The following is a 17,227-nucleotide window of genomic DNA, read 5'->3' as shown; positions in this document are numbered from 1 at the left end:
TAGCGTTTTAACAAACCATTTCTCAATTTGGTTTCTGCTACATAATTTGCTACTGGTTAAACAACCTTGGAAGGTAGAAGGGCAAAAGATGGCTACACAAATCCATCCAGGTTTTTTCGTTAAAAGGACAGACAGCACGTTTCTTTGGTCTTGAGTCTTTCAAGGAACACCATGGATTAAATCAACACGTTCTATCAGTCTGTGGACCACTTTGACTTAGGAAAAGAGGGCTGGGCCATTCAGTTTGATGGGTTATGGCAGCGTACTCCATTAGAACATTGGTACCCAGCTGGATATTCGTACTTAGTTCTTCCAAATATTGATCACCCCCCAACACACGTTTTACTCCTGCATTTACCAGCCCTCACACCAAAACCGTGTACAGACCCTGCCATCTTAAAAATGTGAACATAAAGGGGACAAACATTTACCTGCTGAAATTGAGGAATTTTTCCTTTTGTGTACCAGGCATTTTGTGTGTTGGGTTATCTTCAAAGATTGATGGTGATTCCTCATCACTATCAATTGCATCATTTCTTAAAATATGATTTAAACTGTCTGAAAAACAAAAAAGGTTTGTTAACTTTCCTGAATAGTCTATATCTCGCTGGAAACCCCTTATCATGTATTTCTTCCTTTGAGGGCACACGACAAATGCTGTTTTCTGAAGAGTTCATCCTACCACAGATCTAAGGAGATTGCACAAGTCTCTACAAAGCTGTCCTATGTCCCATGATTTGCATAAGGTATATCTCTCCATTGGTGAAAACTTAAGAGGTTTTTTCCTTAGACTAAAGATGATTAGGAACAATTTCTGTAGTTCCTAGACACCTGAAAAACCCAACAAAGCCACTTCTTTTTGGAGCAGGTTCCAAAAAAATTCCCCCACTGGAAGTAGGAATAAGTGAACGTGATGGCCACAGACTTCCATTTGTCTAGGACTAGTGAGTCACAATATACAGACCAACACATCTTGTAAATAAGGCTCCTCAAAGATCACCGAAGGAGGAGATAATGGAAGGCAGACAACAGAGAGGGGATGCAATTACCAGTCCCCTAGCTTCTCTGCTTTTATTTTGCTGGTAGATTTCTGCCTCTATTTTACCAATGCAAACCAATCTCCCAGCTCTGCTGGGAGTAATACTGGGAGGATATTCTCAAGGGATTAGCATAATTAACTATTCATGGATCTCCATTAAGCAGAAGTGGAGTGAGTTTATCAATTTATTTGCACTCACCAACTGACAGACTAAACCTGATGGGGGCTGATGAAGTCAGGAGTGTGAGCTCACATATACTACGCAAGCCAAGCCCCAAAGTATACACTACTAAAACATTCTGATCTCGTGTGCAAGTGTACAGTGTGATCCACAAACATTTAAATTAAGAGACTATGGTTAAAAATCACGATAGCTAAACCAGTATTTAGCTTAAACCACTTATACTTGTATTGTGGTCCTGACATTCTTCAGACAGGAATTAGAAGCATTCATGTAAAAACGCCCTTCTCTCCCCATGTAAATATTTATTTTGAAAGAGGTGCCTCATACATTAAACCTTAAATCTGTCTCTACAAATGATATATATAAGGTTAGCTACTGTCAGAAACAGTGCTCTAGTAAAGAACGCATAGTTCTCTACTGTGTATTGCGAGTCATTCACAGCTCCCATCCAGCACTTCAGTTTAGAATCCAGAATAAAAACTATGCACGATATTCCTGAAATAAAGGCGTGCACATGCATATTATAAAATTCTACTGTTATTACAGCTGAGAGGTTTGTGTATGTTGATTGCACAAATCAGAAGTTTTTGCTTTGGCAGAATTTTAAAGAAGTGGATGTTATTGTTATACCTTGCTGTTGGTCCTTCTTTAGTGCAAGCTCTGCATGGGGAAATACTCTCTGCAAGGCTTGTAAAATCCTTGCTAGTGTGTTTTCAAGCAGTGGTTTTGAAATAGGTGATAGCGCTCGCCCAGGTGAAGCCACAGCCCTCTGTGAAGCTGGAACAGTCTTCTGCATAGCCGTGACAAAATCCTTTGCTGTTACATTAACAGAAGCGATATCTAGCTGCAGTTTCTCACTACTTCTGTATATCTGCGGATAGCGGCGGCGCAAAGCACAGAGGGCAGCTTCAGCACATAAGGATTTAATATCAGCACCACAGTATCCTAATAAACAAAACAAGAATCAAATGTTACGTCAGTCTCGGGCAACACAGAAGTCAAGGCCAAGGTTTCCAAAGTGCAACACTGAAAGACTTTGTATGCAGCCAAAAATTAACAGGTTAAGAGAGAATTTAAAGAGTTACTGCACTGCAGAGAAGTTTTGTTACGTGGCTCGCAGCCTGATATCCTGCACTTATGAAGCAGCCTCCTAATCAAAACTTTGCTCCTGACGAAGATGCCCCAAACCCATTCAATGTTCTGAGAGACAAAAAGAAAATGAAAAGAAGCATCTAACTTTGTTTGCTCCCAAGGCGTGCCAGCTGCCTCACCGGCTCGCTCTGCAGCAAGGCACAAGAGCTCGGGTACTGCCGGGTACAAGCTCAGGTTCCTTAGGACTCCGTCACATGCAGTAACTCACTTCGTTTTCAAACTTACCAACACATTCTTCAGCTAGCTCTTCAAGAAACGTGTCCAATGGCTTAGGGGTCCACTCTCGTGTGTGAATCTTGAAAATCTCTTTTCTAGCCTGGAAACAAAATGGTTACATTTTAGTTTGCCCTAAGTGTTCTCTTAAAAAAACCCAAACCAACACAAAATCCAAAAAACCCTCACATTAATACAAATACTTTTCTTATCTGCTAAACTTTTAAGTCTTTTAAAGTTCAGTTAACATCCTCTCTTCTTTTTCAAGCAGGAAAGTTAGTAATTCTCAATTTGTTATATTAAACTCTTTTTAGGGGCCTGCAGTGAAATAAAAGGCATTTATAGCTTCCATATCCTGAGGAAAAAAATGTAGTAAAAAACTCATCTGCAACCAGAGATTTTTCATCAAAGAAAATTTTCCCAAATTTAGCAAAATTTCATAGTGAGTCTCATTAGTTCATCAAATTTGCTTTTCCGCCAGTTCATTCAAGGAAAAGAGTTCTAGCACTACATTTCAAATTGCTACAATTACTGCAAAGAAGAACAATAATTATGACTCAAACTACTGTCATTGATCCAGAAAATGTCAATCGTTGCCTATCTTCATCTCTGATCTTAGCAAGACTTAAATTTAATTATTTCCTGGTACACAGATTAATTATGGCCAGATTTCTAGAATTCTTCCACAGTAGGGAATTCTATCTGTTTGATGGTACCTCCTCTCCTGTTCCTGAAAGCAGATAAAAACCGAGACAAACGTTTGTGTTAAATACACTGTTCAGTGAACTTTTACTAGACTTCAATCCAATAAGCATTTTATCCTTTTTCCAAAAAATGCTAATAAAAGGAAAAGAAATATTAGTTATAGTCAGAGAAAAAACACAAAAACAGGGTTTCGGTTTTGCACGCTACCTTCCCCCCAAAAATATTTTTTGGCTGCTATGTACCTATTTTTCATTGCTTAGCTATTGCCATTGAACTAGAAGCTCCCCAAGCCCTGCACCTGTGCAGTGTACTTCATATCTTTGTCCAACAACCTGTTAAGAAGTGCCACTAAGAATGTCAGATCCCAAAATACTTGTAGGTATCTCCCAGGATACCCAGCCTGGGAACAATCCAACGTGGGTACGTCCACATAAACCAAGAACTGAGAGCAAGAGCACTTCAGGGTGAAAGTGCCTAAGTGAATTAAATAAGCAAGCAAACAGGAACCATTTTGGGAATGAAAAATTTTCATTTGCTCCAGCACCAGCCTTGATAAAAGTTTTTGTTAGCAAAAAGGAATTCTTGTGTACACACCATTTCTTTCATTTTCAAGATGAGATAGCAGTAATTTATAGCTAATTCAGACATTCATTCTTACTTAAACATTTCTGTGACTAGCAACATCCCATTTTCTTGGCTGGTCACAGTGAAACCAAAACTAATTATAGAACTAACTACTTGTTGAAATCATCTTCATCATATATATTCAGTACCAGATCTGCCCTCCACGGGACAACACAGTCTCTCCAGATATCCCTCTTTTGTCCAAGTTGTGCAACACTGATCTCGACTTTAACTGCTCCATCATACTGCATTGTTACGTGGTTTTGTTATAAAGATAGACTTTGCCACATTAGCGTTAAGGTTGAGTTTAAGTTCTGACCTCTTTATTTGGCAAGCTGAAGAGGAACTCTCGATCAAAGCGTCCGGGTCTTCGTAAAGCAGGATCTATAGAATCCAGTCTGTTGGTGGCTCCGATTACCACAATCTCTCCTCTGCTGTCTAAGCCATCCATAAGTGCCAGAAGTGTTGATACAATAGAGCTAACAGAAAAATATAATTTTCATTCACTGGTTTAGTAAATTTTGTTATGTTCTACATGACCTTCTCCAATGATCACTCAAAAAGGACAAGATTTTCTTGATGAGATGCTGATTAGTGACTCATTGTAAGACATAAAAAAATAGATAAGGTAAGACAGGCCTTGTGCTGATATCAAGCTTAGTGAATTGTTTTCAATTATTGTTTAAAAATCATCTGAAATTTAGCAACATTGAATTACTAGTTTTCAGGACAAATGAATGTGTCAAATAAAGTAAAATAGGTTGTGGTCTTCTTTTCACAAAGGTCAAGCAGCTTCTATGTAGATAGAAAAAATGTACTACCTATGAATTTGGTCTTGTTTACTGGACCGCACAGGAGCAAGACCATCTATCTCATCAAAGAAAATAATTGAAGGTCGCATCTGGTAAGCCTAGAATGAAAACACAGGAATAGTCACAGAAGTAAGACAACACTATTTTAAAGAGAAAATGCATGCAAAACATTATGGTTGGAAAGTCACTGGAACTAGATTTTTCAGACTAGCATCAGGGATCTCTACTAATTGAGCTAATGGAGTAAGTGGCACGAGTAACAGAAGACAGCAGCCTATGTCAGCCCACTGAGACTGGGTGACAGTAAACGAATCATACCAGTAGTTTTTACAGCTATTTGGCAACCACCGAGAACAGAGCCAGGACTTAATTCAATTACAGGTTCTGGAAGCAAGCTTCTGTTATGAATTTAAATGACCATGCTTTCAGCCTGCATCTGTTTCTCTCTGATCTACAGCCACCATCTCTTGCCTCTTGTGGCCTTTTTTGTGGCTTTGTGGGTTGTTTGTTGGTTGGGGTTTGTTTTGATTGTTGTTTTTTGGGGGTTTTTTGTGTTTTTTTTTTTTTTTAATTGGGGAGGGAGGCATGTGTTTTGCAAGGTTTTTTTCATTTGTTTTATTAATCTTTCCCAATATATCTCAAGATTTCAAGCCCCTAAAAAACCCACTGAAAAAGGAAACACTGACAAACCCATTTCAGTGGAAGAAACGGACAAAACACAAAAAGGAGTGAGGAGTTCTTAAAAATATTGACCACAGAAAATTACAGTTACAACTCAGAACACATGGCACATTTCAACCTTACCTGATCAAATAGTAAACGAAGCTGTCGTTCAGATTCCCCTACCCATTTACTCAGGCAGTCGGCACCTTTTCTCATAAAGAAGGCTATTCTCCTGTCACCTTGGCCACATTCATTAGCAAGTGCACGAGCCACCAGCGTCTTTCCAGTCCCTGGTGGACCATAAAATAGACAGCCTCTGCAATTAAAAAAAAAAAAAGATTCACCTAAGAAAAAAATGTCATGGTAAAGTACCTCTTACAACCCCCATCCCTAAAACACTTAACTCTCCTAACCAAAACTCTTCACATATGAGATAGCGGTAACAGCTGAAGTGTGAGAAAAGTCAAAACAGATGCAAGTTTTATGTTCCTACACAATTCAATGAGGCAGTAAATAAAATGAATAAAGAGGATAACACAGATGTACAAAACCTTAAGAAAAGATTGTAGTGTCCCAGAAGGACGCTTCCAAAACTGCTGACAAACAGGGGTGGTTACAGCACAGTGGAGCCAAACAAGAACAAACTTCAGCACAGAATCTGAGACTGGCCTAACTTATGAATCACCAGTTCATTCTTCAATGATACACTGCATATTCATTCTTGTTTTCACAAAAAGCGAGATTTGATAGTAAAGCATTTCATTCTCCCTTAAAAAGCTTTTAAGTTGCTGGATTTGGTCTCCCAGACCATCCATTGCTGATGATAAATGAGGAGGAAGTCTAAAGCTGGGAGGGTATTCTGCATTTCCAGATAAATATAGCCATCAACTAGAAAAGCTAAGACACTGCTGTTTCAAAAAGAATTTCAACAAATAGAGAAGCAAAACACTGAAAGATTTTCTTTTCATTATTTGTAATACTTTTAAAGTTTCTCAAAGCAAAGAATTTAAAGTCATATTTCAATATTCCATGATTGAGTTTTGCTGACCAAGAATATATAAAGCTAAAATCTCTAATCATTTCATTTCATAACACAGAGCTCATTTAGCTGTGTAAGAAGCGGACAGATTCCTGTTTCGGCCCAAGCACAACAAACACTGCAAGGTTCTAGTTGCACGTCCTATCAATTGTAAAATTGATACTTGAGCACTTGGAAAAAAAGAGTCGGTGGGAGAGACAACTGGACTTCCAAGCAACAAGTGACAGTTGACTACCAGAAGATGATTTCTTCCTGCTTATAAACTAATCAAGTTGACTCCTACATAGAACTCAAAACAAAAACACCCCAACGCCACCTTTTAAAGGGAAGACGCTTTTCAAGTATATTCTCACCACACAGTAAATCTTTGAACCTACATATATTATGGATTCTATCCATTTTTAAGAAATTATTTTTTACTACTGCTAAAAAAAAAACCATCAACATTGCTGAAAATTTCAAAGCATGGAAACATATTGATACCTCAGTTGAATATTCTCCTGAAAATGGGTGAATTATAATGTATAGTTTTAAACAATGTTTGTTACCTTGGAGGTTGAATTTTGAATCTCTCAAAGACTTCTGGGTAAAGCAATGGAAAAACGACCATCTCTTTTAAAGCTGAAATGTGGTCAGAAAGACCACCCACACCATCAAATCGCACCTAAAGATAAATTCAACAGAACACATTTTCTATCATAAAGAAATCTGCAACCGTGATAAGGTTCCATCAGAAATTATATGTTGGCACAAAGGAAATGTTCTGGGCAATTTTCAAATCGCTTGAGAGAAAACTGTAGACCAAGGTAGTTGTAGACAGCATGTTATTGAATGCTTTCGTAAACACTGGAAACATCTTACTGACACAATGAATTAAAAATACTTACTGAACAATCTCTTTGCATTGGATCAACATCAGCCAGACTTGCTCCAATTTTCATTCGATCCTCGCGAATTCCCTTTAACTCATCTTTCCGAAAGTTCAGTGGAAGACACCTGATTTGAATTAAGGAGAAAGACACTTTCTAACTTAAGATGCTGCTAGAAGATTTTTGCTTTTATAATGATGGCAAGTGAATGCAGAAGACCTTATAAATGAGCATAAACTTCCTAAATGGTAAATATTCATTCAAATTGTTTGACATTTAATGTCCATGAGTAAAAAAAGGAAAATGGTCACTTCAGACATTAAACAGAGTTAATTATTTTAACAACTCTTAGCACTTATGAATATCCATGCCAGTCAACACAGCACATATATGAATGCAAGCTTAGAACAAGTTATGCTGTATGTGCAGACTGTGAACTGACCTTGGTTTGTGTGACACAAGAACCCACCAAAACACACTGACATCTTTCAAAGATGTTTTGCTTCTACATTCAAAAAGTTACGGCCCAAGGGGATACTTATTTCAGTGTGGATTAACATTATAAAAGCTGCCCACCACCGCTGGTCCTTCCCAAGGACTTTGGGATGTGTGTGCCAGAAGAGAGAAGCATCTGAAAGACATCTGGCTGAAACCTTATTTATTACATTGTTACTAAAATAGTTTTTCTAGAGCATTTGTTAAGTAACAAAACCGCCATAATTTCCTCCATTTATGACATTTTCTGTTATGGTGGTTTTCTTCCTGAATAAACTACTGTAAAGCACAAGGGCAGTAGAATTTTACATTAAGAAATTACATTAAAGTGTTCCTCCGCTCATTCCTGCCTAGAAATCAAATTGCTTATTAAAAATCAATTCTAAAAATCCAATTTTAGAGAGTCCAGTTATGGTTGTCAGTACCAACAGAGATGATTAATTATTGCTGCAATTTAGAAACTGTACAAGATGAAGAGGATAACACTTCATGGTTCAGCAGATGCAAACTCCTCCCCAGTAGATTCCTCCCTCCCCTATTCTCCAGTTACATTAACCTTCTTAAATCTCTGTTACAGCTGTGCTTCCTACGCCTCTCAAAATGCTCTTCGTCATCTGATGAGGATGATGAGGATGTGGAATTACTGTTGTGGACTGCGTGTCTCCGTCTGCAAACATTTAAACAAACAAGTGAAAAAAAAGGACACGGTAAGTAATATAAAAATTTAAGTGAATTCTATCTCAGAGATCTATTACATTTCCAGATCATTGTACTCCTTATGAATCTGGTTTCAAAGTACATGACATGATTTTCTCTGCGACAGCAAAATTTAATTTTTCTTAAGAAGGTAAAATGTTTAACTAGCTTGCAAAGAAATTTCTTAAACGAATTACTCGTTTTGTCCAATCTCTCTCTCACACACACACAAATCAAGTTTCACTTAGAATTATGTATCCACTCTGTGAAACATAAACCTTTTTAACTTATTGAAAAATTTGGCTCCAAAAACCCTTCCTCCCTTAACTGTCTGCTTTCAAGGGTGCTAAACAGAGGGCTCATATCTAGCAAGAGGTGGCATTCTCTGTGCTCTAACTGCTTACAGCATCCAAAACCCCTTTGTCATTACTATTGCAATTTATAATTTAGAATTTCATTCAGCATTTTTCTTGTTTAAGGATAGTTTCATACAGAAACATTAACTAATTCCAAAGAGAAACCAGAATCAGTATTGGAGTGATTAATAAAAAAAAGCCACTAATACTCCCATAGAGGCTCTCCCTCTAACTACATCATCTTCAGTTTTAAGAAAACCATTTGTATCTTTCAAGATTAAATAGTCTCAGATTTTCAGATGGAGATTCTGGCTTCAATTCCAGAACAAAAGAATTTCAGTTACACAATCTCAGCCACAACCTCCATAATCACCTTATCAGTGACCACAAATATTGCATTTAAAAAAAAATCTAACGGCTAATAAAAAGTATAGTCTCCTGCCCGCAACATTGGTTTTCTTTATACCCTCAGACTACCACAGCAATAATCATACTATTAATCTGTAATTACCACCAATCCAAAAACCCTCAAAAGCATTATTCAGTAATGTGAACGACAGCACCATTGATAAATATTGATAAATAAGAACTACCACTAACCGTATACCAACCTGTTAGTTCTTTTGCAGCAAGAGCCTTGTGACTGAGCACTTCTAAATGGATATCTCTGTCTGACAGGTGAAGACCGGCCTGAAAGACGTTGTCTTGGTTCTGTTGAAAGCAAAGAATTTAGAATCATGCTAAAAACAAGTTTAAGAGAAAGCAGGATAGTGAAAGAGGCAGAAAATAGGATGTGTTTCACCTATCTCTAATTTCAGGGGAACTTTGAAGTGATTGGAGGTGTCTGTTTGTTTGTTTTTTAGATCAGTACACAGTAGAATTGAAAAAACACACACCTGCTTTTTAAGGAGTACTGAAAACCACAAGAGTAAGATTATCAAGTCTGTTTAATTACTATTCTTTCAAGGATACATAAATCATTTTTTTTACTGAAAACCAACAATAAGTATGCCAAATGGCAAAGAAATATGACATGCACAGGATACATGCACTTAATATAATTAACTTGCAGAATGAAGGTAAGAAATTTAAATAGAAGTTGAGTGTGTGTATATATTTTCATTCAAAAAAAAAAATCTCACTTATATGCAAGAAATTAGCTCTTAAGAGAAACTGTGCGTTTAACCTACTTTCCAGTGGAGCTTGATAGCGCTCAACAGTTTTCCTCTGTCGAAAGTCATAACGCTTTCGAGTGTCTTCACCATCATCATCTTCTTTCTCTTCACTTTCTTCTGATGAAACTACGATACATCAACATACATAACATTAATCTGTTTAAGTACTGTTGCAAATTATATTAAATTCAAAATGCACTACACAGATGCCTATAGGTTTTACTATTACCTGCATGTTAATGACACAATGCATCTGAAAACCTGCAAAACCTTAAGACCAATTTATGCAAGACACATTCAAGAAATTACAAAACACAGAGGAGCATACATATAGATATTGTTCTGTCCTCATTGAAACTGCTAGGTGACTTCTCATCAGTCTTAGTAACAACAATTCCATCATCTTGCTTAGCTAAGATGCAGCTCCTCTGAAAACCACTATTTCAGAAAGTCATTTCTTGTTATTTTGAGAAAGTCTTGCAAGGAAAGGTTTTTAATACTCTATAGTGGTAAGACTAAGCATGGTAATCTAGCTCCAAGTCCTAGCTCTGCCACAAATTACATGAGCAATAATGGGCAAGTCAGAGGTCTGAACTTTCCCAGTTGCAAGATAATGTCAAATGCATATGGTTTATGGCACTAGCTTCTGTAAAGTAACTTGAATTTTATTCTTGAAATTTGGTAAGAATGCAAAAAACAGAGTATAATTATCTAGCAGGTTCTTAATAATACCCTCTGACATTAGTAGCTGGACACCAGGTGAAGAACGTACATGCTCTGTTCACCTACCTGCTCACTAAAATGAAGTAAATTTTATTCCTTGGAAAGCACTACCCTTTTTTTTCTTTCCCCCAAAAGGTCACACCGCTTTCTGAATGTAAGATAAGTTACACAAGATATATAGACAGCACACGGAAAACTGAAAAATGATTTTGGCATCACTACCATCCCCAGTCCTTGGTACTCCAGTGCTCCTGTCACAAAGGCATGAATTTCTCTGTTTTTCTGCTCCTCTAGTCCTTCCCCTTGCTCCACTCATCTTCTTTACACCAACATTGACAGACTTTCCCCACTCCTTCCTGGCATGCTTTTCATTTTAAAAGTGTATTTTAGTTTCTTCCTCATTTAAAATTCCGGAGTTTTCACTTTGATCACAAATGAATTGCCCCATACTCTTCTTTCCCATTCAACATGCTATTTATAATTACCTTCTGCAAGTCTCTCCTGCCCAACACCCTGAGATCCACACCCTTGAACCAAGCCACAGTGTTCCTCCCTCTAGACCGCCAATGCCTTGTATTACGGCAGCTCTTATTAAGGCCTTGAGTTGATACTCTCCTAACTAGATCTCCAAACGAGGAGTTAGCTGTCGTTCTCCCTTAGCTGTCAAATGCCCTTGGCACACTTGATCATGTTGCTGTTTGTTGCCTTGCCCTACCTCGGTTTCTTTAGGTCAGCCTCTCGCTGGACTCCTCCTGTGGCTCCAAGTGTTCTCTCGCTGCTCTACAAGGAGGTCTGACCACCGAGGTGCACACCTGGGAGCCACAGGCTAGGTCTGAACTAATAACAGGCCTAAAAACAGGCCAGGGACTGTTCTCTGGCTTGTTCACCATTAGGAACAAGTTCTCATTAACACCTGGACATCTAGGTTGAACTTCTTTGTAGGTCCCCATTGCCAGCAGTCAAGTCTTGCACAGTCTGTGTAACATGTACAAGGGTACTGCATAACTCATCTCTCATTCAAGTTCTGATGGTCAAACAGGTGATGAGGTGCAGGGCACGGTCAGACAAGCATACTGACCAGCAAACTATTTACACAGGAGTGGCCCTTTTTATCCCCTTGCCCCTCTATTTTCCCACTCTTGTTCCTCCCAAAATCACCTAAACCCCTCCCTTGTCCCATCTTTGGTTCCTGTCCTAGAGATCCCATAAGAAGTCCTGTGTGAACTGCTTCTGCCCTGCGTCCCACAATGTCCCACCCCTAGGCAGTAACCCCTTAGTCTGAAAGGTGATCTGGAGAGCTGCTCCCCATGACTCATCCAGATGGGTTTCACGCCTGGACACTGGGGCCCATGGCTTGGCTGGGACAGCCCTTGAGGGGCCCAGACAAGGTGGCTGTTCCTCCTTGATATGGGTCCCTGCCTGCCATTGTGCGCCTCTGTGCTCCTCTGGGCTTATGCAGACAGGACTTTGATGGGCTGATGGCCCTGGGATGGGCCTGGGAGTAGCCCAGTGGGGTATTATTTGGGTTCCCCCTCCTGCCGCTCCGTTGCAGGTGTGCAGGAGGTCTATCAAAAAACCTAACACTGGTCGGCTCAACTACCGCCACATCCTTTTCTGTCCTTAAGTACAGTCTCGTCCCATTCTGTTCCATCCAGAAAGCTCCTACAAGGATTGTTGGACTGACTGCCTTAATCACAGCTACCTTAAAACCTTAAAGTTTTTTCCCCTCACTTCAAACATAAAGTTAATATGGCCTTTTATGATTTAACCTTATTCCTCATGTTATTTTCCACTAAGTACCAGGATGACAGCTCCTAATTACAGGCCCAGACAGCAGCTTCCACTGACTAAACACAAAAATGAACACCCTATCTTCTCCCCTGCTGATCTTCATGCTCAGGAGGAGCTTTCCATACACATCTGGCAGCCTCTCTTACTTCCAGAAAACTCTTGCTGGGCTGCTCAAAACCGTGAAAACTGTCCTGCTCCTGCTGTAGCGAGACCACTCTTTCCCATTCTGAGTAATACCGTCCATTTCTTTGTATTCCCACCTGTCCACAGCCATCTGTTGCCTTTTATCTTGCAAGCATTTTGGAAAAGCACCGATTTTTTTTTTTCTCTGGATACGTGTTCTGAGCTCACTACAGTACAGCCCTAGAGTCTGCGACTATGGCTTGTAATGTCAATAGCAACACAGATTTTTTTAATAGATGAAAAATACAAATTAATTCATCTTGCCTCAGTTGCTTAAGACAAAGCTTTTGGCTAGAGCATAATAAAGAATTTAAAACAGAACTAACCTACACTGCCACCTTGATTATCAGCTATTTCTTTGTCAGCTCTTTGGATTTTTTTCTTTCCTCGGGAGTACATACCAAGGTTTTCCTAATTAAAAGAAACAAGAAAGATCAGTCACAAATATGCAGAAAACTTGACATGGGCATATTTGGTGCCTATATAGTAACATCATCAAGGCACTCCATATACACAAGAGATTAAATTAAGGTACAGGAGGAGAGAATAGGAATATCATTCTGGCACCCAGGATTAGTAACAAGAATTTCTGCTCTAAAACAGGGTTTAGTACATGTGATAGTTAAATACTTATCCAGATACAAATCTGAGCGTATCAATTAATCACAGGTTAATAATGCAAGAGTGTGGCAGAACCCAGGAAAAAAGCAATTCCTAGCAGGCAAAAAAACCCATTCATATGGGCATTTGAGAGATGCTATACAATATACTATGGACGATTCCAGTTTCATTAAAAAAAAAAAAAAAGGAATTCAGATTAAACAAAAAACTATGAAAGCAGTCTATGAAGATGTTTAAAACATGAAGTGACTGTCATTCAAAAGGACAGTAGAACATAATTTACTAGAGCAAAACTAAGAGGAAATATGATTGCTGTATATAATTTTAACATAAGTTCCTCTAGGGACAGAGGACTCCTTAAGCTTACAGGCAAGGCTGACACAAGAGCAAACATAGATAAAGCAAACATCAATGAATTCAGTTTTTAGTAAGATTTTTAGTGAAAACACAAGCCTGAAACAGCTGTTTGTAAACAGTGTCCATTCAAAAATCATAAGGCAATTCAGAAAGAGTAGTGTAAGACATGTATTTCAGTATATCACTGCTATTTCATGTCTTCTGAAGAAGATATTCCCTCCACTCTTATAGCATATCTGTAACATGACCATAACAGTAAGATGTTAAATTATAATTAGAGAGCAAAAACAAACATTATTTCAGACTACATTATTCTTTGGAAGAAGTTATTTCAGCTAAATTAAAATTACAACTAAATAATTTCCCTATGTGAAATACACTGCTTATACAAAAATAGTAAAATAAATTAGTATCTACTTCTTCTGCATCATGGAACACTCCAAGGTCTTCCATCATTTGCCGTCTACGCCTCTTCTCCATGTCATCCATTTTTTGCAAGACTGCTTCTGCAGTACTAAGATAAAAAGTTGACATGTAAAAGCAAAAATAGGCAAGTACAAAAAAAACCCATTTAAAACAGTACACACAATCAGTATGAAATTTTAATATAGTATGCACAAAGCAAGAGTCATTGACACTTAGCCAAGTTTTTAAACAGTACTTAAATATTAGGTCAAATGTTTACTTTTTTATAGAGAGATTTAAGAACAAGCATTTGAGGATTTGCAAACATACGCTGTTTTCAGGTTTATTTTCCCCTCTCGCTGAACACAGTGAAAAAAAAAAATCTGTTTTAGTAGGAAAACAAGAATTCTGAAGATCATAGTAAGATAACAGAAAGAAATTATGGCAGTTTTTAATAGCACTTAAGTTGCTCTGCACGATAACATTAAGTCATTTTCAGTTCACAGCCTTCCTCAGACAACAGGTTGCTTATTCTTCTCTTAACTGAAATTAAAGTTTTGTGTTGGTTTTTCCATGACTATATATGGTGCAAAAAACATCCCACTGCTGCTACGCTTCGCAAACCTTTCAGAAAACAATGTCAATTTGGGCTTCACAAAGAGAATTAAGCCATGGACAGACAGGCAGAAACACTAAGACTCCTTCACTTTGGCTGTATCCAACTTTCCTCAGCATCTTAACTCCACTGAGCACTATAAAAATATTTGTAAGCATGGAAGAAAAGTTAATTCAAAATGAAGGTGCTTCTGATGCTAAGAAAATTGATTTAGAGGGTAAGTTAAATCTACTTAAAGTCACAAGTGATTGTTTTGGTTCACAAGACAACACACAAACCCACCCAGCCCACACATAGTATGAAGATCTCTCCACAACCAGCAATCCCAAAACGAAGACACCAGTGACCAATTTAAACATCGGCTGTGCTCAAATTCTTTACACATGAAGCACCTTCCAAATACATCCTCCCGCACACACTCAGACCTGGAAGTCTTACACAGCCACAAGCACCTATTTCCAAAAAACTCAGGTCAAACAGCTTTGCTATCAAGTACAAAGGCCCGCACCTTACATAAATCAACATATTAACAATAATTACAGGACATATCAGCGCAGGCAGAGGAAGAGGAGGAGGCCGTATCTGATCAACGGCAAAGGAATGTTAGCAGCTGTTGCTAACAACATCCTGCAAGTTCCAAGCCGTGCGACGCTGGTGGGGCTCTACTATGGAGGGCACCTGCAGCCCAGCAGTAATCACAAGGACGAACCATATACGTAGGTGCACGTAGGGAAGTCTCAGCCTAACCACTGAATACATTTAGCTCTTGCTGCCAGGAATAACAATACCTTTTTCTGTTGTCAAAAGGAGGAGAAAGTCCCTAGCCAATATTATGCCATAGCAGAAAGGCTTGCTAATAAGGCTCATTTTAGTAGCTTTGCAAGATGAGGAAAAAAACCCACTTACTTTGTTATAAGTTTGTCAAACAGAACAGATTGATTTGTAGTGGTGTAACGACTTTGTCGAAGTCTGCAGCTTCGGCGGACCTCCAAATCCCCATTTTCTTCATGGACTTGCTCTGCAGCTTTTGCATCAGCTCTGGTCTTCAGTGTTCTGGTGACTAAAATGCATTAATATATAAAATATTTTGAGACAGAAAATATGTTATTCCCTTTCTTTCACCGTTGCTCTAGTAAAATGTAAAAAAAATCTGCACTGGATTGATTTTTTCTTTAAATACTGAATTAGAAGTTATTGTCATGACCACAGCATTCAACTTAAATTACTGATGTTTAAACTACCTACTTAAAAGCATGACTTGTACAGCAACTTTTTAATAGACTGGAAAGCCAATCTGATCAAAACAAACAGGCAACTTTTATTCCGTGCAGGAGGCAAGTTTATTCCAGCTACTTCTTTCTGGAAAAGTGAAAACAACAAGTACCTCTCTCTAAGGTGTTTCTATTCCGTTTATGTAAAATTGTATCTATTAGTTTTTTTAAAAAATTGTTTATGTGGGAAGTCTCTTCTTAAGATACATGGTTTTAGTACGCTGTTTAAGCGTGCATCACTTTCATTTTCTGCATCATGACACAAAACCTCTAGAAGATAAGAAATGTCTCAAGATAAACTCCCAAATACCAAAGAACTCAAATGCTCGCCTGCTTTAAAAAAGATCTGCCCAGTATTTACCATGCAGCATCCTTTGCCATGGGTTCATTACTTCCGCTATCATTAAAACAGTTAAGAGAGGTCAGTGAGAAAGTAGTGCACAATTAGAACTTGAATTACTACACACAAAGTGCATTTCAGGCCCCTTCCTGTGTTCAGCCCGTGGCTGGCAGGACATTGCCTGGAAATAACGGATTTTCCCAGCTGCCAGCAAGCGGCCTTACGGCACCAAGCCTGCTTGTGTACTCAGGACGGCAATTCGGTTCCAAGGTAAATCGCTGAACTTCAGTGACACCTTCCCCACATCAGTGTGTTTGTCTGTCTCATGACATAATTACTTTTTAACTCACATATAATACTGCACTATTCCCTCCTATTTGCAAGAATGATTTTCAGTTAATTTGTGTCCTGCAGACTCCAGAAAATCCATGTCGCAAAGAAACCTGAGCTAAGGAACAGATTCTCTAGTACCTAAGAGCAGGCTGGAATTCACACTGCATTCTCCCCAAGCCTGAAAGGAATTAACAGCATATCCTCCTATTTGCACCCACCGCTTTTCATAAAACTCATAGGAAATTCACTACCTTTGAGATATCCTTACAACTTCAGCTGATTTTGCTCGATGAGTTCAGAAGTTTTTGGGGCCAGGTTAAATGGAATGACCAAACACAATCCTTCTCAGAAACCAGGCTAAAAAGGAATCCTAGGGAGTTACCACTACTTACCTTCTTTATATTCTTCTTTTTTTTGGTCTGATTTCGGCTTTGCCAACTCCCTACATTAAGAAAGACAACAGAGGAGAAAACGGAGAAAAGAATTACTGTATTAGAATTATTGTATAGAAGTATTGTGTTGTATTGTATTGTATTGTATTGTATTGTATTGTATTGTTCCCCAT

The 17,227-nt window shown here is 38.4% G+C and overlaps 1 protein-coding gene across 3 annotated transcripts in view; it reads right to left on the bottom strand.

Moving 5' to 3' along the window:
* Positions 1 to 17,227, bottom strand: part of ATAD2 (ATPase family AAA domain containing 2) — a 38,860-nt gene that overhangs the window by 14,876 nt on the left and 6,757 nt on the right. For all 3 annotated transcript variants that reach the window (XR_015702018.1, XM_087746510.1, XM_087746497.1), the window contains exons 3-17: positions 17,055 to 17,104; positions 15,625 to 15,778; positions 14,115 to 14,211; positions 13,046 to 13,130; positions 10,038 to 10,148; positions 9,459 to 9,558; positions 8,352 to 8,462; positions 7,319 to 7,427; positions 6,980 to 7,095; positions 5,534 to 5,708; positions 4,739 to 4,827; positions 4,237 to 4,396; positions 2,601 to 2,691; positions 1,854 to 2,168; positions 432 to 558 (exon numbers count right to left, since the gene is read on the bottom strand). Coding sequence is in view for 2 of the 3 variants with exons in the window: in XM_087746510.1 (XP_087602636.1) it covers positions 432 to 558; positions 1,854 to 2,168; positions 2,601 to 2,691; positions 4,237 to 4,396; positions 4,739 to 4,827; positions 5,534 to 5,708; positions 6,980 to 7,095; positions 7,319 to 7,427; positions 8,352 to 8,462; positions 9,459 to 9,558; positions 10,038 to 10,148; positions 13,046 to 13,130; positions 14,115 to 14,211; positions 15,625 to 15,778; positions 17,055 to 17,104 (1,890 nt within the window). In the remaining variant the exon portion in view is untranslated. The remainder of the gene's footprint in view (positions 1 to 431; positions 559 to 1,853; positions 2,169 to 2,600; positions 2,692 to 4,236; positions 4,397 to 4,738; positions 4,828 to 5,533; positions 5,709 to 6,979; positions 7,096 to 7,318; positions 7,428 to 8,351; positions 8,463 to 9,458; positions 9,559 to 10,037; positions 10,149 to 13,045; positions 13,131 to 14,114; positions 14,212 to 15,624; positions 15,779 to 17,054; positions 17,105 to 17,227) is intronic.

This window comes from Nipponia nippon, unplaced genomic scaffold (assembly GCF_047370975.1).
Source record: "Nipponia nippon isolate SJK-2023a ecotype South Korea unplaced genomic scaffold, ASM4737097v1 scaffold_1, whole genome shotgun sequence".
In the NCBI taxonomy this organism is placed as follows: Eukaryota; Metazoa; Chordata; class Aves; order Pelecaniformes; family Threskiornithidae; genus Nipponia; species Nipponia nippon.
Note: the sequence above shows the minus strand (reverse complement) of the source record. Positions and strands in the feature narration are given on the sequence as shown.